This window comes from Ranitomeya variabilis, chromosome 1, assembly GCF_051348905.1.
Source record: "Ranitomeya variabilis isolate aRanVar5 chromosome 1, aRanVar5.hap1, whole genome shotgun sequence".
NCBI classification, from domain to species: Eukaryota; Metazoa; Chordata; class Amphibia; order Anura; family Dendrobatidae; genus Ranitomeya; species Ranitomeya variabilis.
Genome location: NC_135232.1, coordinates 51,809,424 through 51,833,668, shown reverse-complemented (window position 1 = coordinate 51,833,668; position 24,245 = coordinate 51,809,424). Strand labels below are relative to the sequence as shown.

The following is a 24,245-nucleotide window of genomic DNA, read 5'->3' as shown; positions in this document are numbered from 1 at the left end:
TGATTTTACCAATAGCATCTGGGTTGGCAGTGAATCTCCAGCCACTTATCCCACTTAGTGTTACAGCTGACTCATCTCTGCTCCTTAGGAAGTTAACACATGTATAATTAAAGAATACCAGGTCTTTTTTTTCCATTTCCCATGGTCAAATCATTTTTAACCTTAAAGTGAATGTTCCGTCGTATTGTGCTGAGTAGTTTCTTAATATATCCTTAAAGTAATCGGAGCTCTAATTATCTCCCATCGTCATCGCACCATAAGGTAACTTGATCTCATTTGAAAGCTAAATGGACAATCTGAAAATCACTCAATATAAAAATTATTTGTCCTACTCCTGAAAAATCCCTCCAAAGTGCCGACCACCAAGTGTCTGCCTTCTGTGTAACTTGTTGTCCCCTGCCTGTTATCAAGTTGTTTCTGCAGAGAGAAGCAGAGACATGGACACAGGTTACGTCAAGTGGGGGTGGTCTTTGTCGCTATCCAGGAAGTGGGGGTGGTGCTTTGTCATTATATAGGAAGTGGGGGTGGTGCTTTGTCACTGTACAGGAAGTGGGGGTGGTGCTTTGTCGCCATCCAGGAAGTGGGGGTGGTGCTTTGTCATTATATAGGAAGTGGGGGTGGTGCTTTGTCACTGTACAGGAAGTGGGGGTGGTGCTTTGTCGCCATCCAGGAAGTGGGGGTGGTGCTTTGTCACTGTACAGGAAGTGGGGGTGGTACTTTGTCGCTATCCAGGAAGTGGGAGTTGTGCTTTGTCATTATATAGGAAGTGGGGGTGGTGCTTTGTCACTGTACAGGAAGTGGGGGTGGTGCTTTGTCACTGTACAGGAAGTGGGGGTGGTGCTTTGTCACTGTACAGGAAGTGGGGGTGGTGTTTTGTCACTGTACAGGAAGTGGGTGGTGTTTTGTCGCTATCCAGGAAGTGGGAGTTGTGCTTTGTCTATATAGGAAGTGGGGGTGGTGCTTTGTCACTGTACAGGAAGTGGGGGTGGTACTTTGTCACTGTACAGGAAGTGGGGGTGGTGCTTTGTCACTGTACAGGAAGTGAGGGTTGTGCTTTGTCACTGTACAGGAAGTGAGGGTTGTGCTTTGTCATTGTACAGGAAGTGGAGGTGGTGCTTTGTCATTATATAGGAAGTGGGGGTGGTGCTTTGTCACTGTACAGAAAGTGGGGGTGGTGCGTTGTCACTGTACAGGAAGTGGGGGTTGTGCTTTGTCACTATACAGGAAGTGGGGGTTGTGCTTTGTCATTGTACAGGAAGTGGGGGTTGTGCTTTGTCACTATACAGGAAGTGGGGGTTGTGCTTTGTCACTATACAGGAAGTGGGGGTGGTGCTTTGTCACTATACAGGAAGTGGGGGTGGTGCGTTGTCACTATACAGAAAGTGGGGGTGGTGCTTTGTCACTGTACAGAAAGTGGGGGTGGTGCTTTGTCACTATACAGGAAGTGGGGGTTGTGCTTTGTCACTATACAGGAAGTGGGGGTTGTGCTTTGTCACTATACAGGAAGTGGGGGTGGTGCTTTGTCACTATACAGGAAGTGGGGGTGGTGCGTTGTCACTATACAGGAAGTGGGGGTGGTGCTTTGTCACTGTACAGAAAGTGGGGGTGGTGCTTTTTCCATGCCTTCCTGTAAGTCAAACTATAAAGAGGCATAACAGAGAGGTGGACTTTCAGTTCAAGACAGGTAGACCAATTAGATAATAGCAGGAATATTGCATGATGGGAAGTGAGGGTTGGAAAGTTCAAGCACCTATTGAGCTGGTAGACTCCTGATCTAAAGGAACCCATTTAAATAGCATAAAATGAATGAGTCAAGTAGAGATGGTCAATATCAATATACAGGAAGTGGAGGTGGTGCTTTGTCCTGTAAGACAAACTATCATATATAGAGGTATAACGGAAGGGTAGATTTGCACTTTAAGACAGTAAAACAAATTCGCAGAAGCATTGCCTGATGAGAAGTGAGGCCAGGGAAGTTCCAGCACCTATTGAGCTGGTAAACTACTCATAAAAAGGAACCCATTTATAGCCCTTAAAAATGTATCAGTTGCACAACTTTCTGCAGCATGTATATACTGTAACAATCACTTTTATCCTGGTAATCCAAGAATTCAACATCAGCTCTTCCCAGATTCTGGATTACATTGCCAGATAAACCAGTAGTTAAAGGAGTAAACCTGTTCGAGACAATTCCTTTTACAATGCAGCGACTTGCTCATTCAGCTGATCACCCGGGGTCTTGGAGATAGTTGATTTTATCAGGAAAAGCCAGACATTTTCTTTTCAGCGGACCCTGCTGGGGTAAAATAGTACCGATTGGTAGGTCATGGAAGTTCCAATCACTATAGTGCTGGTAGGCTACAACGCAACCACCAACTCATAAAGAATGAATAGCAAGTTACAGGGCATGAAGACATTTCCTGGACCTATTAGTATGCAGAGAGTGCCTAAGCTCCCCCTAGTGGTGGCTGTAAATTAATAAACTGTCCATGCGGGGGATTTGCAGCTCTGTATGAAACAAACAAACTCCTGAGCTCCGACCGATATTTCACCGTATTGTGAAAGGATCAGGACAGGGGCGGAGTGGGTGACAATGTCACTCCTGCTATGATCCTGAAGTGTGCACGGATCACTGGTCACTTCCCCAGCCCCTTATTTGTGCATTTTCTCTTCTCCAGGGTAAAGGAAACAGAGTTGTTCGATCGTTGGAAAAGTCTTCAGATCTGCAAGTGGGAGATGAATATGACTGAAGCAAATAGTTATAAGTAAGTGACCCCCCGAGAGGAGAGTCAGCGAGAGTGTGACTAATACTAGAACCGCATTACTATGCCCCCTGGTGGTCTCCACAGGGAGAACTATTAGTCCCTTGGATCCATGTCTAAGGCGTCTACCCACCACCATGTGCCCCGCTCTGCACTGGCGAGGGATGATAATCCTACAACTGCTGATTCCCCTAGCTTTACCGAATTTTTCTCCAAAATTCCATTTGCAAGTTCTCCTAGGGCTGTATTGATGTATTAGACACCACAGTAATGTCGTAGTGACCCCAACATGTTCACCCATGGGTAATCGGATGGCAGTCCTTTATCACTGCTCTGCTGTCACACGCTATCTGTAATGTTTAGTCAGTAATTTATAGATTTCTCTCCTTAATTTTATTGCTAAACTATGAGTTGTGGCATCCTCTCACTATCCAGATTAATCACAAAGCGACGGCTGCATTCCCTGCCTCTGCTTTTATACTGGCTGTGATCGACCCTCCTTATTGGCTGTACTATACATGTGATGTGATAGCTGCAAGGCATTATGGGGAAGCTGCACAGGAGTTCATGTGAGCCTCCTCTGTATTGCGGCAGATTTGCTGTGATATCAGCACAGACTTTCCTTACAGATCCTCCTGCAGCACAAAAAAAGCACAAGGTCTTCTGTGTCGCACCTGCTCTCCTGGCTGTGATGGTCCAGCTTGTGTTTTTTAACCCTGCGCTCTTCATGGTGACTTTTTTGTGTTTTCTATATTTGTAGGTCTCAGCTGTCCAGATGTTGCAATGCCCCGTCCTTCCTTTTCACCACCCAGAAGAACACACCGCTCGGGACAAAGCTCAGATATGAAGTGGATACAAGCGGTATATTTCAGATCAGCCCGGAGATCTTCAAGATATTCCCCAAGGTGCTAATACCACTAGATTTAGTGTACTATGGCGTGTGGATGGTACTGATGTCCTTGTGTAAATGCGGGCACAGAATAACACTGAAGACATAAAATTGCCGGTAACGTATTGTAAATCCCATATATGAACAGTAAAGGCATTTCACAGAAGAGTAGGAAGAGTGGTGAATATGGTGTATATAGTGCACTCACTGACTACATACATTACATTACTGATCCTGAGTTACATCCTGTATTACACCCCAGAGCTGCACTCACTATTCTGCTGGTGCAGTCACTGTGTACATACATTACATTACTGATCCTGAGTTACATCCTGTATTATACCCCAGAGCTGCACTCGCTATTCTGCTGGTGCAGTCACTGTGTACATACATTACATTACTGATCCGGAGTTACATCCTGTATTACACCCCAGAGCTGCACTCACTATTCTGCTGGTGCAGTCACTGTGTACATACATTACATTACTGATCCTGAGTTACATCCTGTATTATACCCCAGAGCTGCACTCACTATTCTGCTGGTGCAGTCACTGTACATACATTACATTACTGATCCTGAGTTACATCCTGCATTATACCCCAGAGCTGCACTCACTATTCTGCTGGTGCAGTCACTGTGTACATACATTACATTACTGATCCTAAGTTACATTCTGTATTATATGCCAGAGCTGCACTCACTATTCTGCTGGTGCAGCCCTTGTGTACATACATTACGTTACTGATCCTGTACTGATCCTGAGTTACATCCTGTATTATGCTCCAGAGCTGCACTCACTATTCTGCTGGGGCAGTCACTGTGTACAGACATTACATTACTGATCCGGAGTTACATCCTGTATTACACCCCAGAGCTGCACTCACTATTCTGCTGGTGCAGTCACTGTGTACATACATTACATTACTGATCCTGAGTTACATCCTGCATTATACCGCAGAGCTGCACTCACTATTCTGCTGGTGCAGTCACTGTGTACATACATTACATTACTGATCCTGAGTTACATCCTGTATTATACCCCAGAGCTGCACTCACTATTCTGCTGGTGCAGTAACTGTGTACATACATTACATTACTGATCCTGAGTTACATCCTGTATTATACTCCAGAGCTGCACTCACTATTCTGCTGGTGCAATCACTGTGTACATACATTACATTACTGATCCTGTACTGACCCTGAGTTATATCCTGTATTATACTCCAGAGCTGCACTCACTATTCTGCTGGTGGAGTCACTGTGTACATACATTACTGATCCTGTACTGACCCTGAGTTATATCCTGTATTATACTCCAGAGCTGCACTCACTATTCTGCTGGTGCAGTCACTGTGTACATACATTACATAACTGATCCTGTACTGATCCTGAGTTACATCCTGTATTATGCTCCAGAGCTGTACTCACTATTCTGCTGGTGCAGTCACTGTGTACATACATTACTGATCCTGAGTTACATCCTGTATTATACTCCAGAGCTGCACTCACTATTCTGCTGGTGGAGTCACTGTGTACATACATTACTGATCCTGTACTGACCCTGAGTTATATCCTGTATTATACTCCAGAGCTGCACTCACTATTCTGCTGGTGCAGTCACTGTGTACATACATTACATTACTGATCCTGTACTGATCCTGAGTTACATCCTGTATTATGCTCCAGAGCTGTACTCACTATTCTGCTGGTGCAGTCACTGTGTACATACATTACTGATCCTGAGTTACATCCTGTATTATACTCCAGAGCTGCACTCACTATTCTGCTGGTGGTGTCACTGTGTACATACATTACATTACTGATCCTGAGTTACATCCTGTATTATACTCCAGAGCTGCACTCACTATTCTGCTGGTGCAGTCACTGTGTACATACATTACATTACTGATCCTGAGTTACATCCTGTATTATACCCCAGAGGTGCACTCACTATTCTGCTGGTGGTGTCACTGTGTACATACATTACATTACTGATCCTGAGTTACATCCTGTATTATACTCCAGAGCTGCACTCACTATTCTGCTGGTGCAGTCACTGTGTACATACATTACATTACTGATCCTGAGTTACATCCTGTATTATACTCCAGAGCTGCACTCACTATTCTGCTGGTGCAGTCACTGTGTACATACATTACATTACTGATCCTGAGTAACATCCTGTATTATACTCCAGAGCTGCACTCACTATTCTGCTGGTGCAGTCACTGTGTACATACATTACATTACTGATCCTGAGTTACATCCTGTATTATACTCCAGAGCTGCACTCACTATTCTGCTGGTGCAGTCACTGTGTACATACATTACTGATCCTTAGTTACATCCTGTATTATACTCCAGAGCTGCACTCACTATTCTGCTGGTGCAGTCACTGTGTACATACATTACATTACTGATCCTGAGTTACATCCTGTATTATACTCCAGAGCTGCACTCACTATTCTGCTGGTGCAGTCACTGTGTACATACATTACTGATCCTTAGTTACATCCTGTATTATACTCCAGAGCTGCACTCACTATTCTGTTGGTGCAGTCACTGTGTACATACATTACATTACTGATCCTGAGTTACATCCTGTATTATACTCCAGAGCTGCACTCACTATTCTGCTGGTGCAGTCACTGTGTACATACATTACTGATCCTGAGTTACATCCTGTATTATACCCCAGAGCTGCACTCACTATTCTGCTGGTGCAGTCACTGTGTACATACATTACATTACTGATCCTGTACTGATCCTGAGTTACATCCAGTATTATGCTCCAGAGCTGCACTCACTATTCTGCTGGGGCAGTCACTGTGTACATACATTACTGATCCTGTACTGACCCTGAGTTATATCCTGTATTATACTCCAGAGCTGCACTCACTATTCTGCTGGTGCAGTCACTGTGTACATACATTACATTACTGATCCTGTGCTGATCCTGAGTTACATCCTGTATTCTACCCCAGAGCTGCACTCACTAGTCTGCTGGTGCAGTCACTGTGTACATACATTACATTACTGATCCTGTACTGATCCTGAGTTACATCCTGTATTATACTCCAGAGCTGCACTCACTATTCTGCTGGTGCAGTCACTGTGTACATACATTACATTACTGATCCTGAGTTACATCCTGCATTATACCCCAGAGCTGCACTCACTATTCTGCTGGTGCAGTCACTGTGTACATACATTACATTACTGATCCTGAGTTACATCCTGTATTGTACTCCAGAGCTGCACTCACTATTCTGCTGGTGCAGTCACTGTGTACGTACATTAGTGATCCTGAGTTACATCCTGTATTATGCTCCAGAGCTGCACTCACTATTCTGCTGGTGCAGTCACTGTGTACATACATTACATTACTGATCCTGAGTTACATCCTGTATTATACTCCAGAGCTGCACTCACTATTCTGCTGGTGCAGTCACTGTGTACATACATTACATTACTGATCCTGAGTTACATCCTGTATTATGCTCCAGAGCTGCACTCACTATTCTGCTGGTGCAGTCACTGTGTACATACATTACATTACTGATCCTGAGTTACATCCTATATTATACTCCAGAGCTGCACTCACTATTCTGCTGGTGCAGTCACTGTGTACATACATTACATTACTGATCCTGAGTTACATCCTGTATTATACTCCAGAGCTGCACTCACTATTCTGCTGGTGCAGTCACTGTGTACATACATTACATTAGTGATCCTGAGTTACATCCTGTATTATGCTCCAGAGCTGCACTCACTATTCTGCTGGTGCAGTCACTGTGTACATACATTACATTACTGATCGTGAGTTACATCCTGTATTATACTCCAGAGCTGCACTCACTATTCTGCTGGTGCAGTCACTGTGTACATACATTACATTACTGATCCTGTACTGATCCTGAGTTATATCCTTTATTATACCCCAGAGCTGCACTCACTATTCTGCTGGTGCAGTCACTGTGTACATACATTACATTACTGATCCTGAGTTACATCCTATATTATACTCCAGAGCTGCACTCACTATTCTGCTGGTGCAGTCACTGTGTACGTACATTAGTGATCCTGAGTTACATCCTGTATTATGCTCCAGAGCTGCACTCACTATTCTGCTGGTGCAGTCACTGTGTACATACATTACATTACTGATCCTGAGTTACATCCTATATTATACTCCAGAGCTGCACTCACTATTCTGCTGGTGCAGTCACTGTGTACATACATTACATTACTGATCCTGAGTTACATCCTGTATTATGCTCCAGAGCTGCACTCACTATTCTGCTGGTGCAGTCACTGTGTACATACATTACATTACTGATCCTGAGTTACATCCTGCATTATACACCAGAGCTGCACTCACTATTCTGCTGGAGCAGTCACTGTGTACATACATTACATTACTGATCCTGAGTTACATCCTGCATTATACACCAGAGCTGCACTCACTATTCTGCTGGTGCAGTCACTGTGTACATACATTACATTACTGATCCTGTACTGATCCTGAGTTATATCCTTTATTATACCCCAGAGCTGCACTCACTATTCTTTTACAGCAGTGACACACTCCCTTTATTAGTATTATACATTGATACTGTTTCTTATTAGTATTTTCGGTGTTTTCTAGGACATGCCTTATTATCGATCACAGTTCAAGAAATGTGCCGTTGTCGGGAACGGAGGAATATTGAAGAACAGCAAATGTGGAAAAGAAATAGACAATGCTGACTTTGTCTTCAGGTAAATCAGCGTAATTTCCATAATTCTCCCCGAGTATATTGGTGACTGTGCAGACAAATATTATGTGGGAAGATTCAGAGATATACTGTAAAGTGATCATTCACAACATTATGGCATCCTCAGTTCTATATGCTTCACAGCTTACTTGTTCAGGGTCTGCAGAAAAAGTGGAATTGATAATTGTTACATGTGACTTACTCGGGGTTTTAATGTCACCGACGGTGGAATCCCTAGTGAGTGATACAGATCCCGTAGTGATACGTCATCACTTACTATGAAGCCAGGAAACCTTAATAAGGCCCCCATGGATCCTTTTTAACAACGATCAATTTCTAGAGTTTTTCCATCTGCTTCAATAAGCGGCAAGATATCTGCTGAAACTTCGTGTAATGAGGAATAATGTAGATATGACAGTCCGGGATTGGGGTGGACAGGGAGGAAGACGGATGATATCTTCGAAACGCGTAGGATCAGCTACTCCCTCTTTTACTTCTCAGACCCTCAATAGCTAAGTGATGTCACAGTGCAAAGATCAGTTCGCTCTTAAGTAATCAACTGATTGCGGCTCTACCGGACAGAGCGCTGGGAGAAATGACTTGGAGACGCCGCAGAACTTCTACATGAACCATCAGAAGTCAGATTGTAGGAAGATCTCTAGTCGGATTATATGTATTATCCTTGGGACGATCCATCTTGTGTTTCACTTTAGTGGATAAGTGACCGGCAGTTCTGGATCACCAGTCCCAGACTATCATCCATCTTAGTTGGAACTAATTATTTTTAGTCTTTCTGATATATGCAGAGAAATGTTGATTGCGGCACCACATCGCATTTAGGCTATCTATGCGTAAAGTGTCACATTTCTGAAATGTCACACAGTGGCATATACAGTAATGGCAACTGAAACACCTCATTGTTGTATTGCTTACCACAACGCACATATAGAGGCTGCGAAAGGCTACAGTGTGCTAATATTCACCTCATCCATAGGTCCCAAGATGGCAGCAGTTACTCTGATTTATCCACATGACTGTGTACTCTACTGCACAGTCACAAAAAGTGTCAATCACAGGCGCAGATACAGGAGATTCTGATGCGGTGCTGTAGCTGGATGAACTCTTTCAGCGTCCAAGCAGTAGAAGACAGAGCTTGGGAAAAGTCTCTGCCATGTGACAAACTCTGTGCCAAAAGGAGCCCTTTCTCTCTCCTTCACGGCAGAAAATCCTACCACAAACTTTGTGCCAAAAGGAACCCTTTATCTCTCCTTCACGGCAAAAAATCCTACCACACACTCTGCCAAAAGCAGCCATTTCTCTCTCCTTCATAGCAGGAAATCCTACCACAAACTCTGCCAAAAGCAGCCATTTCTCTCTCCTTCATAGCAGAAAATCCTACCACAAACTCTATGCCAAAAGCAGCCCTTTCTCTCTCCTTCATAGCAGAAAATCCTACCACAAACTCTATGCCAAAAGCAGCCCTTTCTCTCTCCTTCACGGCAGAAAATCCTACCACAATGTAATACTATTGTAGGAACTCGAGGATTCTGGTAGCGTGGGGAAATGACCAGACAGAGATGGGTTTCTTTATTGCAAATAGTGTATTTGTACAACAGCAATAACACCCAAAACAATATACTGATAACCCGCAGTGACCTGCAATGAATCAAGTCCTTGAAACATATGCAGCAAATCGGCAGAGTTCTTAAGGCAGAGTCCTCGCCAAGGTGATCAAAAGGTGAGTGTGACAGGTGACGTGGTGCAGATCCAAAACAATGTCGATGCAGAAAGAGTCAAATCCAGGTATGAAGTAAACACAGGGAAGTCCAGAACAAGTCCACAAGTTAATCCCAGGTGTGGCATGAACACGGGTACGTCCAGAAACTAGTTCACAAGTTGATCCCAGATTTGCCATAAACACGAGTAAGTCCAGAAACAGGTTCACATTAAAGTATTATACTGGTGTTTCCAACAGCTCCCTCCGGGGGGAGTTAAAGAAGGATTAAGTAGTAACACACAGTCCAGAAACATAGTCTAGAAACATAGTTCAAAAACACAGTTCTTACCAGGAGGAGCGAACCAAGGGTTAAGTTCCAAACTCAACAGACTAATGATTACATGGAGAGTGTAGCTTACATATGCAGAGAATGTCCAGAGCCAGAGGTAGAGACACACTCAGAACAAGCAGCTGAGCTGAAGGGGAACAGAAGCAGAATACTCCAGCAAGAAAGCTGACACCTGAACCGGGTTTTAAACAAACGAACAGGAAGTAGGGCAAACAAAAACAGCAAACTCCATCTTAACAAAGGGCAAGATCATTCACAAGGTGATTTGGAAAACCCGGAATACTGACACACTGTTGTGAATTCCGTTTTCGAACTCCCTCCTGTGGTCATGAATGATACTTCGGCGAGTTCTGTCTGTGGACTCCCTCTGATGGCTGTGAGTGGAGCTGCTGGTTCTGAGGTCGCTTCCTCAGCTGCCCTCGTTTGCGGCTAGGCTGGCTTCTCTATTTAACTCCACTCAGATCGTTACTCTATGCCAGCTGTCAATGTATCAGGACTGGTTCAGATCTCTCTCGGATCTTTCTGATGATCTGTCTACTCCAGCAGAAGCTAAGTCCCTGCTAGTTCATTTGTTGTTCATTTTGTACTGAATATATTTCTTAGTACTTGCTAAGTTCTAGTCCAGCTTGCTAACATGATATTGCCTTGCTAGCTGGAAGCTCTGGGTTGCAGAGTGGCACCTCCGCACCGTGAGTCGGTGCAGGGGTCTTTTTGCACTCTCTGCATGGCTTTTTGTAGTTTTTTGTGCTGACCGCATAGATCCCTTTCCTATCCTCAGTCTATTTAGTAAGTCTGGCCTCCTTTGCTGAAACATGTTTCATCCCTGTGTTTGTGACTTTCCTCTTAACTCACAGTTAATATATGTGGGGGGCTGCCTTTACCTTTGGGGAATTTCTCTGAGGCAAGGTAAGGCTGATTTTCCTATCTTTAGGGGTAGTTAGCTCTTAGGCTGTGAAGAGGCATCTAGGAAGAGTTAGGTACGCTCCACAGCTATTTCTAGTGTGTGTGTTATAGGATTAGGATTTGTGGTCAGCAGAGTTCCCACTTCCCAGAGCTTGTCCTGTCTTCTAGTTTAACCATCAGGTAATTCCAGGTGCACCTAACCACCAGGTCCATAACAGTACAGCTGGCCCACAAAGTGTTAATGCATCTCAATAGAGGGATAAGAGAAGTTCTGAGACCATTTTTTTTTCTCTGCAGTGTGTTTTGTCTTTCTTTTCCGCTTAACCTCTGGGTGGTTCAGGACTCAGGTGTAGATATGGACATTCAAGGTCTGTCCTCTTGTGTTGATCACCTCACTGCGAGGGTACAAAGCATTCAAGATTATGTAGTTCAGAATCCTATGTTAGAGCCTAGAATTCCAATTCCTGATTTGTTTTTCGGAGATAGATCTAAATTTCTGAATTTCAAAAATAATTGTAAACTGTTTCTTGCTTTGAAACCCCGCTCCTCTGGTGACCCCATTCAGCAAGTAAAAATCATTATTTCTTTGTTACGTGGCGACCCACAAGACTGGGCATTCTCCCTTGCCCCAGGAGATCCTGCATTGCTTAATGTAGATGTGTTTTTTCTGGCGCTTGGATTGCTCAATGACGAACCTAACTCTGTAGATCAGGCAGAGAAAATCTTGCTACCTTTGTGTCAAGGTCAGGATGAAGCGGAGGTATATTGCCAGAAGTTTAGAAAGTGGTCTGTGCTTACTCAATGGAATGAGTGTGCCCTTGCAGCAATTTTCAGAAAAGGTCTTTCTGAAGCCCTTAAGGATGTTATGGTGGGGTTTCCCACGCCTGCTGGTCTGAATGAATCAATGTCCTTGGCCATTCAGATCGATCGGCGCTTGCGTGAACGCAAGGTTGTGCGCCATTTTGCGGTGTCCCCTGAGCAGAGGCCTGAGCCTATGCAATGTGATAGGACTTTGACCAGAGCTGAACGGCAAGAACACAGACGTCAGAATGGGCTGTGTTTTTACTGTGGTGACTCCACTCATGCTATCTCTGAGTGTCCTAAGCGCTCTAAGCGGTTCGCTAGGTCTGTCACTATTGGTACTGTACAGCCTAAATTTCTTTTGTCCGTTACTGTGATTTGCTCTTTTGTCGTCCTACTCTGTTATGGCATTTGTGGACTCAGGCGCTGCCCTGAATTTGATGGACTTGGAGTTTGCCGGGCGCTGTGGTTTTTTCTTGGAGCCCTTGCAGTATCCTATTCCATTAAGGGGAATTGATGCTACGCCTTTGGCCAAGAATAAACCTCAGTACTGGACTCAGTTGACCATGTGCATGGCTCCTGCACATCAGGAAGATGTTCGCTTTTTGGAGTTGCATAATTTGCATGATGTGGTCGTGTTGGGTTTGCCATGGCTACAGGTCCATAATCCAGTATTGGATTGGAAATCAATGTCTGTGTCCAGTTGGGGTTGTCAAGGGGTACATGGTGACGTTCCGTTGTTGTCAATTTCTCCTTCTACTCCTTCTGAAGTCCCTGAATTTTTGTCGGATTACCAAGATGTATTCGATGAGCCCAAATCCAGTGCCCTACCTCCTCATAGGGAATGTGATTGTGCTATTAATTTGATTCCTGGTAGTAAATTTCCTAAGGGACGGCTTTTCAATTTATCTGTGCCGGAACACGCCGCTATGCGGAGTTATATAAAGGAGTCCTTGGAGAAAGGGCATATTCGCCCGTCGTCGTCACCGTTGGGAGCAGGGTTCTTTTTTGTGGCCAAGAAGGATGGTTCTCTGAGACCCTGTATAGATTACCGCCTTCTCAATAAAATCACGGTCAAGTTTCAGTACCCTTTGCCTCTACTGTCTGATTTGTTTGCTCGGATTAAGGGGGCTAGTTGGTTCACCAAGATAGATCTTCGAGGGGCGTATAATCTTGTGCGTATTAAACAGGGCGATGAATGGAAGACAGCATTTAATACGCCCGAGGGCCATTTTGAGTACCTGGTGATGCCATTCGGGCTTTCTAATGCTCCATCTGTGTTTCAGCCCTTTATGCATGACATCTTCCGAAAGTATTTGGATAGATTCATTATTGTATATTTGGATGATATTTTGGTCTTTTCGGATGATTGGGAGTCTCATGTGAAGCAGGTCAGAATGGTGTTCCAGGTTCTTCGTGCTAATTCTTTGTTTGTGAAGGGGTCTGTTATGATCCTAGTGGCTTAGGATCACAAATCTAACCAGCTAAGTAGAAGATAATAGGACGAGCTCTGGGGATGTGGTAACTGGACTGACCGCAAACCTGATCCTAACCGCAAACACTATAGGCAGCCGTTTCCTGAAATCCTAGACGTCTCTTCACGGCCTGAGAAACTGACTACCCCTAAAGAGAAAGTAAAGACCTCACTTGCCTCAGAGAAATAACGCCAGAGATATAGAAGCCCCCCACAAATAATAACGGTGAGTTAAGAGGAAAAGACAAACGCAGAGATGAAACAGGTTGAGCAAATGAGGCCCGCTAACGCTAGATAGCAGAAAATAGCAAGGGATCTGTGTGGTCAGTAAAAAACCCTATGCAAAAATATCCACGCAGAGAATGCGAGAACCCCCACACCAACTAACGATGTGGGGGGAGCAACTCAGCACCCCAGAGCACCAGCAAGCAAGGAAATCACATATTAGCAAGCTGGACAAAACTCATCATATACTAGGAGACATTTTGAACACAGATGAGCAAAAATAAGCAAACAAAACTTAGCTTCTCTTGAGAGACTGATAACGGATGTAGACAGGAGCAATCAGAATAGCACTGAATACAATGACAACAGGCAAGGAATGAAGGACCAGGTGGATTAAATAGGAAACCTGACTAGCAGATGACGAGACAGCTGATCCGAGCCAGAAACCTGCAAACTAACAAAAAGAGCCACCAGGAGGAGCCCAAAGAGAGAACTCACACAGTACCACTCACGACCACAGGAGGGAGCCCGGAAACAGAGTTCACAACAGTACCCCCCCTTGAGGAGGGGTCACCGAACCCTCACCAGAACCCCCAGGGCGATCAGGGTGAGCCACATGGAAGGCACGAACCAAATCGGCCGCATGAACATCAGAGGCGACAACCCAGGAATTATCCTCCTGACCATAGCCCTTCCACTTAACCAAATACTGAAGCCTCCGTCTTGAAATACGAGAATCCAAGATCTTCTCCACCACGTATTCCAATTCTCCCTCAACCAGCACCGGAGCAGGAGGCTCAACGGAAGGAACCACAGGTACCACATACCTCCGCAACAAAGACCTATGGAACACATTATGGATGGTAAACGATGCCGGGAGGTCCAAATGAAATGACACAGGGTTAAGGATTTCCAAAATTTTATAAGGACCGATAAAACGAGGTTTAAACTTAGGAGAAGAAACCTTCATAGGAACATAACGAGAAGACAACCACACCAAATCCCCAACACGAAGTCGGGGACCCACACAGCGACGACGATTAGCAAAGCGCTGAGCCTTCTCTTGTGACAACGTCAAATTGTCCACCACATGGTTCCAAATCTGCTGCAACCTATCCACCACAGAATCCACCCCAGGACAGTCAGAAGACTCAACCTGACCCGAGGAAAAACGAGGATGAAAACCAGAATTACAAAAAAAAGGCGAAACCAAAGTAGCCGAACTAGCCCGATTATTAAGGGCAAACTCGGCCAATGGCAAAAAAGTCACCCAATCATCCTGGTCAGCAGAAACAAATAATCTCAAATAAGTTTCCAAGGTCTGGTTAGTTCGCTCGGTTTGGCCATTCGTCTGAGGATGGAAGGCCGATGAAAAAGACAAATCAATGCCCATCTTAGCACAAAAGGACCGCCAAAATCTGGACACAAACTGGGATCCTCTGTCAGACACAATGTTTTCAGGGATGCCGTGCAGATGAACCACATTCTGAAAAAATAACGGAACCAAATCGGAGGAAGAAGGCAACTTAGGCAAGGGCACCAAATGGACCATTTTAGAAAAACGATCACAAACCACCCAGATGACAGACATTCTCTGAGAGACCGGAAGATCCGAAATAAAATCCATGGAAATATGCGTCCAAGGCCTCTTAGGAACCGGCAAAGGCAAAAGCAAACCACTGGCACGAGAACAGCAAGGCTTAGCCCGAGCACAAATCCCATAGGACTGCACAAAGGAACGCACATCCCGCGACAAAGAAGGCCACCAGAAGGATCTAGCCACCAAATCTCTGGTACCAAAAATCCCAGGATGACCCGCCAACACTGAAGAATGGACCTCGGAAATAACTCTGCTGGTCCATCTATCTGGGACAAACAGTCTCTCTGATGGACAACGGTCAGGTCTATCCGCCTGAAATTCCTGTAACACCCGTCGCAAATCTGGGGAAATGGCAGACAAAATTACCCCCTCTTTGAGGATACCAGCCGGCTCAGAAACTCCAGGGGAGTCAGGCACAAAACTCCTAGAAAGAGCATCAGCCTTCACGTTCTTCGAACCAGGAAGGTACGAGACCACGAAATCGAAACGTGAGAAAAACAACGACCAACGAGCCTGTCTAGGATTCAACCGCTTGGCCACTCAAGATAAATCAAATTTTTATGATCAGTCAAGACCACCACACGATGCTTAGCTCCCTCTAGCCAGTGTCGCCACTCCTCAAATGCCCACTTCATTGCCAACAACTCCCGATTACCAACATCATAATTTCGCTCAGCTGGCGAAAATTTTCTTGAAAAGAAGGCACATGGCTTCATCACAGAGCAATCAGAGCTTCTCTGTGACAAAACAGCCCCTGCTCCAATTTCAGAAGCATCAACCTCGACCTGGAAGGGAAGAGAGACATCTGGCTGACATAAAACTGGAGCCGAAGAAAACCGGAGCTTCAGCTCCTGAAAGGCCTCAATGGCCGCAGGAGACCAGTTAGTCACATCAGAACCCTTCTTGGTCAAATCCGTCAAAGGTTTAACCACACCAGAAAAATTAGCAATGAAGCGACGGTAAAAATTAGCAAAACCCAAGAACTTCTGAAGACTCTTAACCGATGTAGGTTGGGTCCAATCATGAATAGCCTGGACCTTGACTGGGTCCATCTCAATAGAAGAAGGAGAAAAAATAAAGCCCAAAAAGGAAACTTTCTGGACTCCGAAGAGACATTTGGAACTCTTCACAAATAAGGCATTGGCACGCAGGACCTGAAATACCATCCTGACCTGCTTCACATGGGATTCCCAATCATCTGAAAAGACCAAAATATCATCCAGATACACAATCATAAATTTATCCAGATATTCTTGGAAGATATCGTGCATGAAGGACTGAAACACAGAAGGGGCATTAGAAAGTCCAAAAGGCATCACCAAGTACTCAAAATGGCCTTCGGGCGTATTAAATGCTGTTTTCCATTCATCGCCCTGTTTTATACGCACAAGATTATACGCACCGCGAAGATCTATCTTGGTGAACCAACTAGACCCCCTAATCCGAGCAAACAGATCAGACAACAATGGTAAGGGATACTGGAATTTGACCGTGATTTTATTTAGAAGGCGATCACAGGGTCTCAACGAACCATCCTTCTTGGCCACAAAAAAGAATCCCGCACCAAGAGGGGATGAGGAGGGGCGAATATGTCCCTTCTCCAAAGACTCTTTTACATAGCTCCGCATAGCGGCATGCTCTGGTACAGACAAATTAAACAGTCGTCCCTTAGGGAACTTACTACAAGGAATCAAATTTATAGCACAATCACAATCCCTATGAGGAGGTAGGGCACTGGATTTGGGCTCATCAAATACATCCTGGTAGTCCGACAAAAACTCAGGGACTTCAGAAGGAGTAGAGGAAGCAATTGATACCAATGGAGCATCGCCATGAATTCCCTGGCAACCCCAACTCAACACAGACATTGCTTTCCAATCCAGGACTGGATTATGAGCCTGCAACCATGGCAGACCCAACACGACAACGTCATGCTAATTATATAACACAAGAAAGCGAATCACCTCCTGATGTGCAGGAGTCATACACATGGTCACCTGAGTCCAGTATTGAGGTTTATTCTTGGCCAATGGTGTAGCATCAATTCCCTTCAATGGAATAGGGAACTGTAATGGCTCAAGAATAAAACCACAGCGCTTGGCAAATGACAAATCCATCAGATTCAGCGCGGCACCTGAATCTACAAAAGCCATAACTGAGTAGGATGACAGAGAGCAAATCAAAGTAACAGACAAAATGAATTTAGGCTGTACAGTACCAATGGTGACAGATTTAGCGAAGTTTTTTGTACGCTTAGAGCATGCTGAGATAACATGAGCTGAATCACCACAGTAAAAGCACAACCCATTCTGACATCTATGATTTTGCCGTTCAATTCTGGTCAGAGTCCTATCACATTGCATAGACTCAGGTTTCTGTTCAGAAAACACCGCCAGATGGTGCGCAGGTTTGCGCTCCCGCAAACGCCGATCAATCTGAATGGCCAAAGCCATTGACTCATTCAGACTCGCAGGCGTGGGGAACCCCACCATAACATTCTTAATGGCTTCGGAAAGACCTTCTCTGAAATTTGCAGCCATGGCACACTCATTCCATTGAGTAAGCACCGACCATTTCCAAAATTTTTGACAATACACCTCAGTTTCCTCCTGACCCTGAGAGAGAGCCAGCAAGGCCTTTTCTGCCTGGTTCTCAAGATTAGGTTCCTCATAAAGCAATCCAAGCGCCAGAAAAAACGCATCCACATTCAGCAATGCAGGATCTCCTGGCGCCAGGGAGAAGGCCCAATCTTGATGGTCGCCACGTAACAGGGAGATAACAATTCTAACTTGCTGAGCGGAATCACCAGAGGAACGATGTCTCAAAGAAAGAAATAATTTACAATTATTCTTAAAATTCAGAAACCTAGATCTATCTCCAGAAAACAACTCAGGAATAGGTACATTTGGCTCAGACATAGGACTGTGAACAATAAAATCCTGAATGCTTTGCACCCTTTCAGCAAGATGATCCACACTAGAAGTCAGACTCTGAATATCCATGTCTGCAGCTGAACTCAAAGCCACCCAGAGATTAAGGGGATGAGAGAAGCTGGACAGACTGCAGCAAAGGGAGAGGAAAAAAAAAAAATTGTACTCAGGACTTCTCTTATCCCACTTCTGCGATGCATTAAACACTTTTAGGCCTGTTGTACTGTTATGATCCTAGTGGCTTAGGATCACAAATCTAACCAGCTAAGTAGAAGATAATAGGACGAGCTCTGGGGATGTGGTAACTGGACTGACCGCAAACCTGATCCTAACCGCAAACACTATAGGCAGCCGTGGAACGTTTCCTGAAATCCTAGACGTCTCTTCACGGCCTGAGAAACTGACTACCCCTAAAGAGAAAGTAAAGACCTCACTTGCCTCAGAGAAATAACCCCAGAGATATAGAAGCCCCCCACAAATAATAACGGTGAGTTAAGAGGAAAAGACAAACGCAGAGATGAAACAGGTTGAGCAAATGAGGCCCGCTAACGCTAGATAGCAGAAAATAGCAAGGGATCTGTGCGGTCAGTAAAAAACCCTATGCAAAAATATCCACGCAGAGAATGCGAGAACCCCCACACCAACTAACGATGTGGGGGGAGCAACTCAGCACCCCAGAGCACCAGCAAGCAAGGAAATCACATATTAGCAAGCTGGACAAAACTCATCATATACTAGGAGACATCTTGAACACAGATGAGCAAAAATAAGCAAACAAAACTTAGCTTCTCTTGAGAGACTGATAACGGATGTAGACAGGAGCAATCAGAATAGCACTGAATACAACGACAACAGGCAAGGAATGAAGGACCAGGTGGATTAAATAGGAAACCTGACTAGCAGATGACGAGACAGCTGATCCGAGCCAGAAACCTGCAAACTAACAAAAAGAGCCACCAGGAGGAGCCCAAAGAGAGAACTCACACAGTACCACTCACGACCACAGGAGGCAGCCCGGAAACAGAGTTCACAACAGGGGTCTAAATGTCTCTTCGGAGTTCAGAAGGTTTCCTTTTTGGGTTTCCTTTTTTCCCCTTCTACTATCGAGATGGATCCTGTTAAAGTTCAGACCATTTATGATTGGACTCAGCCTACATCTGTGAAGAGCCTTCAGAAAGTCTTGGGCTTTGCTAATTTTTACCGTCGCTTCATCGCTAATTTTTCTAGTGTTGTTAAACCGTTGACTGATTTGACCAAGAAAGGTGCTGATGTGGTGAATTGGTCCTCTGCGGCCGTTGAGGCTTTTCGGGAGTTGAAACGTCGTTTCTCTTCGGCCCCTGTGTTGTGTCAGCCAGATGTTTCGCTCCCTTTTCAGGTCGAGGTTGATGCTTCTGAGATTGGAGCAGGGGCTGTTTTGTCTCAAAGATCTTCTGATGGCTCTGTGATGAAGCCATGTGCTTTCTTTTCTAGAAAGTTTTCGCCTGCTGAGCGTAATTATGATGTTGGCAATCGGGAGTTGTTGGCTATGAAGTGGGCGTTCGAGGAGTGGCGACATTGGCTTGAGGGAGCCAAGCATCGCGTGGTGGTCTTAACGGATCACAAGAATCTGACTTATCTCGAGTCTGCTAAGCGGTTGAATCCTAGACAGGCTCGATGGTCGCTGTTTTTCTCCCGTTTCAATTTTGTGGTTTCATACCTTCCGGGTTCTAAGAATGTGAAGGCCGATGCCCTTTCAAGGAGTTTTGTGCCTGATTCCCCGGGAGTTCCTGAGCCGGCTGGTATTCTCAAAGAGGGGTTGTTCTGTCTGCCATCTCACCTGATTTGCGGCGGGCGCTGCAGGAGTTTCAGGCTGATAGACCTGACCGTTGTCCATCAGAGAAGCTGTTTGTCCCTGATAGATGGACTAGTAGAGTTATCTCTGAGGTTCATTGTTCGGTGTTGGCTGGTCATCCTGGGATTTTTGGTACCAGAGATTTGGTGGCTAGGTCCTTTTGGTGGCCTTCCTTGTCGCGGGATGTGCGTTCTTTTGTGCAGTCTTGTGGGACTTGTGCTCGGGCCAAGCCCTGCTGTTCTCGTGCCAGTGGGTTACTTTTGCCCTTACCAGTCCCGAAAAGGCCTTGGACGCATGTTTCCATGGATTTTATTTCAGATCTCCCTGTCTCTCAAAGGATGTCGGTCATCTGGGTGGTTTGTGATCGCTTCTCTAAGATGGTCCATTTGGTACCCTTGCCTAAATTACCTTCCTCCTCTGATTTGGTTCCACTATTTTTCCAGCATGTGGTTCGTTTGCATGGCATTCCGGAGAACATCGTGTCGGACAGAGGTTCCCAGTTTGTTTCAAGGTTTTGGCGGTCCTTTTGTGCTAAGATGGGCATTGATTTGTCTTTCTCTTCGGCTTTCCATCCTCAGACAAATGGCCAAACCGAACGAACTAATCAGACTTTGGAGACCTATCTGAGATGCTTTGTTTCTGCTGATCAGGATGATTGGGTGACCTTCTTGCCATTGGCTGAGTTCGCCCTTAATAATCGGGCCAGTTCGGCTACTTTGGTTTCGCCTTTTTTTTTGTAATTCTGGTTTTCATCCTCGTTTTTCTTCAGGGCAGGTTGAGCCTTCGGACTGTCCTGGTGTGGATTCTGTGGTGGACAGATTGCAGCAAATTTGGACTCATGTAGTGGACAATTTGACATTGTCCCAGGAGAAGACTCAAAGTTTCGCCAACCGCTGTCGCTGTGTTGGTCCCCGACTTCGTGTTGGGGATTTGGTTTAGGTGTTGTCTCGTCATGTCCCTATGAAGGTTTCTTCTCCTAAGTTTAAGCCTCGTTTCATTGGTCCTTATAAGATTTCTGAAATTCTCAATCCTGTGTCGTTTCGTTTGGCCCTTCCAGGTTCTTTTGCCATCCATAATGTGTTCCATAGGTCGTTGTTGCGGAGATATGTGGCGCCTATGGTTCCCTCCGTGGACCCTCCTGCTCTGGTGTTGGTCGAGGGGGAGTTGGAGTATGTGGTGGAGAAGATTTTAGATTCTCGTATTTCGAGACGGAAACTTCAGTACCTGGTCAAATGGAAGGGCTATGGTCAGGAGGATAATTCCTGGGTTTTTGCCTCCGATGTCCATGCGGCCGAGTTGGTTCGTGCCTTTCATTTGGCTCGTCCTGATCGGCCTGGGGGCTCTGGTGAGGGTTCGGTGACCCCTCCTCAAGGGGGGGGTACTGTTGAGAATTCCGTTTTCGAACTCCCTCCTGTGGTCGTGAATGATACTTCGGCGAGTTCTGTCTGTGGACTCCCTCTGGTGGCTGTGAGTGGAGCTGCTGGTTCTGAGGTCGCTTCCTCAGCTGCCCTCGTTTGCAGCTAGGCTGGCTTCTCTATTTAACTCCACTCAGATCGTTACTCCATGCCAGCTGTCAATGTATCAGGACTGGTTCAGATCTCTCTCGGATCTTTCTGATGACCTGTCTACTCCAGCAGAAGCTAAGTCCCTGCTAGTTCATTTGTTGTTCATTTTGTACTGAATATATTTCTTAGTACTTGCTAAGTTCTAGTCCAGCTTGCTAACATGATATTGCCTTGCTAGCTGGAAGCTCTGGGTTGCAGAGTGGCACCTCCGCACCGTGAGTCGGTGCGGGGGTCTTTTTGCACTCTCTGCGTGGCTTTTTGTAGTTTTTTGTGCTGACCGCATAGATCCCTTTCCTATTCTCAGTCTATTTAGTAAGTCTGGCCTCCTTTGCTGAAACCTGTTTCATCCCTGTGTTTGTGACTTTCCTCTTAACTCACAGTTAATATATGTGGGGGGCTGCCTTTACCTTTGGGGAATTTCTCTGAGGCAAGGTAAGGCTGATTTTCCTATCTTTAGGGGTAGTTAGCTCTTAGGCTGTGAAGAGGCGTCTAGGGAGAGTTAGGTACGCTCCACAGCTATTTCTAGTGTGTGTGTTATAGGATTAGGATTTGCGGTCAGCAGAGTTCCCACTTCCCAGATCTTGTCCTGTCTTCTAGTTTAACCATCAGGTCATTCCAGGTGCACCTAACCACCAGGTCCATAACACACACAAACTCTATGCCAAAAGCAGCCCTTTCTCTCTCATTCACTGCAGAAAATCCTACAACAAACACTGTGCCAAAAGCAGCCCTTTCTCTCTCCTTCACGGCAGAAAATCCTACCACAAACTCTGTGCCAAAAGCAGCCCTTTCTCTCTCCTTCACGGCAGAAAATCCTACCACAAACTCTGTGCCAAAAGCAGCCCTTTCTCTCTCCTTCACGGCAGAAAATCCTACCACAAACTCTGTGCCAAAAGCAGCCCTTTCTCTCTCCTTCACGGCAGAAAATCCTACCACAAACTCTGTGCCAAAAGCATCCCTTTCTCTCTCCTTCAAGGCAGAAAATCCTACCACAAACTCTGTGCCAAAAGGAGCCCTTTCTCCTTCACGGCAGTAAATCCTACCACAAGCTCTGTGTGAAAGGCATCCCTTTCTCTCTCCTTCATGGCAGAAAATCCTACCGCAAGATCTGTGCCAAAAGCAGCCCTTTCTCTCTCATTCACTGCAGAAAATCAAACCACAAACTCTGTGCCAAAAGGAGCCCTTTCTCTCTCATTCACGGCCGAAAATGCTACCCCAAACTCTGTGCCAAAAGCAGCCCTTTTGCTCTCCTTCATGGCAGAAAATACTACCACAAGCTCTGTGCAAAAAGCAGCCCTTTCCCTCTCATTCACGGCAGAAAATCCTACCACAAACTCTGTGCCAAAAGGAACCCTTTCTCTCTCCTTCACGGCAGTAAATCCTACCACAAGCTCTGTGCGAAAGGCATCCCTTTCGCTCTCCTTCATGGCAGAAAATCCTACCACAAGATCTGTGCCAAAAGCAGCCCTTTCTCTCTCCTTCATCACAGAAAATCCTACCACAAGCTCTGTGCCAAAAGCAGCCCTTTCTCTCTCATTCACTGCAGAAAATCCAACCACAAACACTGTGCCAAAAGCAGCCCTTTCTCTCTCCTTCACGGCAGAAAATCTTACCACAAACTCTGTGCCAAAAGCAGCCCTTTCTCTCTCCTTCACGGCAGAAAATCCTACCAAAAACTCTGTGCCAAAAGCATCCCTTTCTCTCTCCTTCAAGGCAGAAAATCCTACCACAAACTCTGTGCCAAAAGGAGCCCTTTCTCTCTCCTTCACGGCAGTAAATCCTACCACAAGCTCTGTGCGAAAGGCAGCCCTTTCGCTCTCCTTCATGGCAGAAAATCCTACCACAAGATCTGTGCCAAAAGCAGCCCTTTCTCTCTCATTCACTGCAGAAAATCAAACCACAAACTCTGTGCCAAAAGGAGCCCTTTCTCTCTCATTCACGGCCGTAAATGCTACCACAAACTCTGTGCCAAAAGCAGCCCTTTCGCTCTCCTTCATGGCAGAAAATCCTACCACAAGCTCTGTGCGAAAAGCAGCCCTTTCCCTCTCATTCACGGCAGAAAATCCTACCACAAACTCTGTGCCAAAAGGAGCCCTTTCTCTCTCCTTTACGGCAGTAAATCCTACCACAAGCTCTGTGCGAAAGGCAGCCCTTTCGCTCTCCTTCATGGCAGAAAATCCTACCACAAGATCTGTGCCAAAAGCAGCCCTTTCTCTCTCATTCACTGCAGAAAATCAAACCACAAACTCTGTGCCAAAAGGAGCCCTTTCTCTCTCATTCACGGCCGAAAATGCTACCACAAACTCTGTGCCAAAAGCAGCCCTTTCTCTCTCATTCACTGCAGAAAATCAAACCACAAACTCTGTGCCAAAAGCAGCCCTTTCGCTCTCCTTCATGGCAGAAAATCCGACCACAAGCTCTGTGCGAAAAGCAGCCCT

The 24,245-nt window shown here is 45.4% G+C and overlaps 1 protein-coding gene across 4 annotated transcripts in view; it reads left to right on the top strand.

Moving 5' to 3' along the window:
• Positions 1-24,245, top strand: part of ST8SIA5 (ST8 alpha-N-acetyl-neuraminide alpha-2,8-sialyltransferase 5) — a 102,072-nt gene that overhangs the window by 65,630 nt on the left and 12,197 nt on the right. For all 4 annotated transcript variants that reach the window (XR_013221143.1, XR_013221142.1, XM_077283626.1 and 1 more), the window contains 3 exons: positions 2,679-2,765; positions 3,523-3,667; positions 8,304-8,416. Coding sequence is in view for 2 of the 4 variants with exons in the window: in XM_077283626.1 (XP_077139741.1) it covers positions 2,679-2,765; positions 3,523-3,667; positions 8,304-8,416 (345 nt within the window). In the remaining 2 variants the exon portion in view is untranslated. The remainder of the gene's footprint in view (positions 1-2,678; positions 2,766-3,522; positions 3,668-8,303; positions 8,417-24,245) is intronic.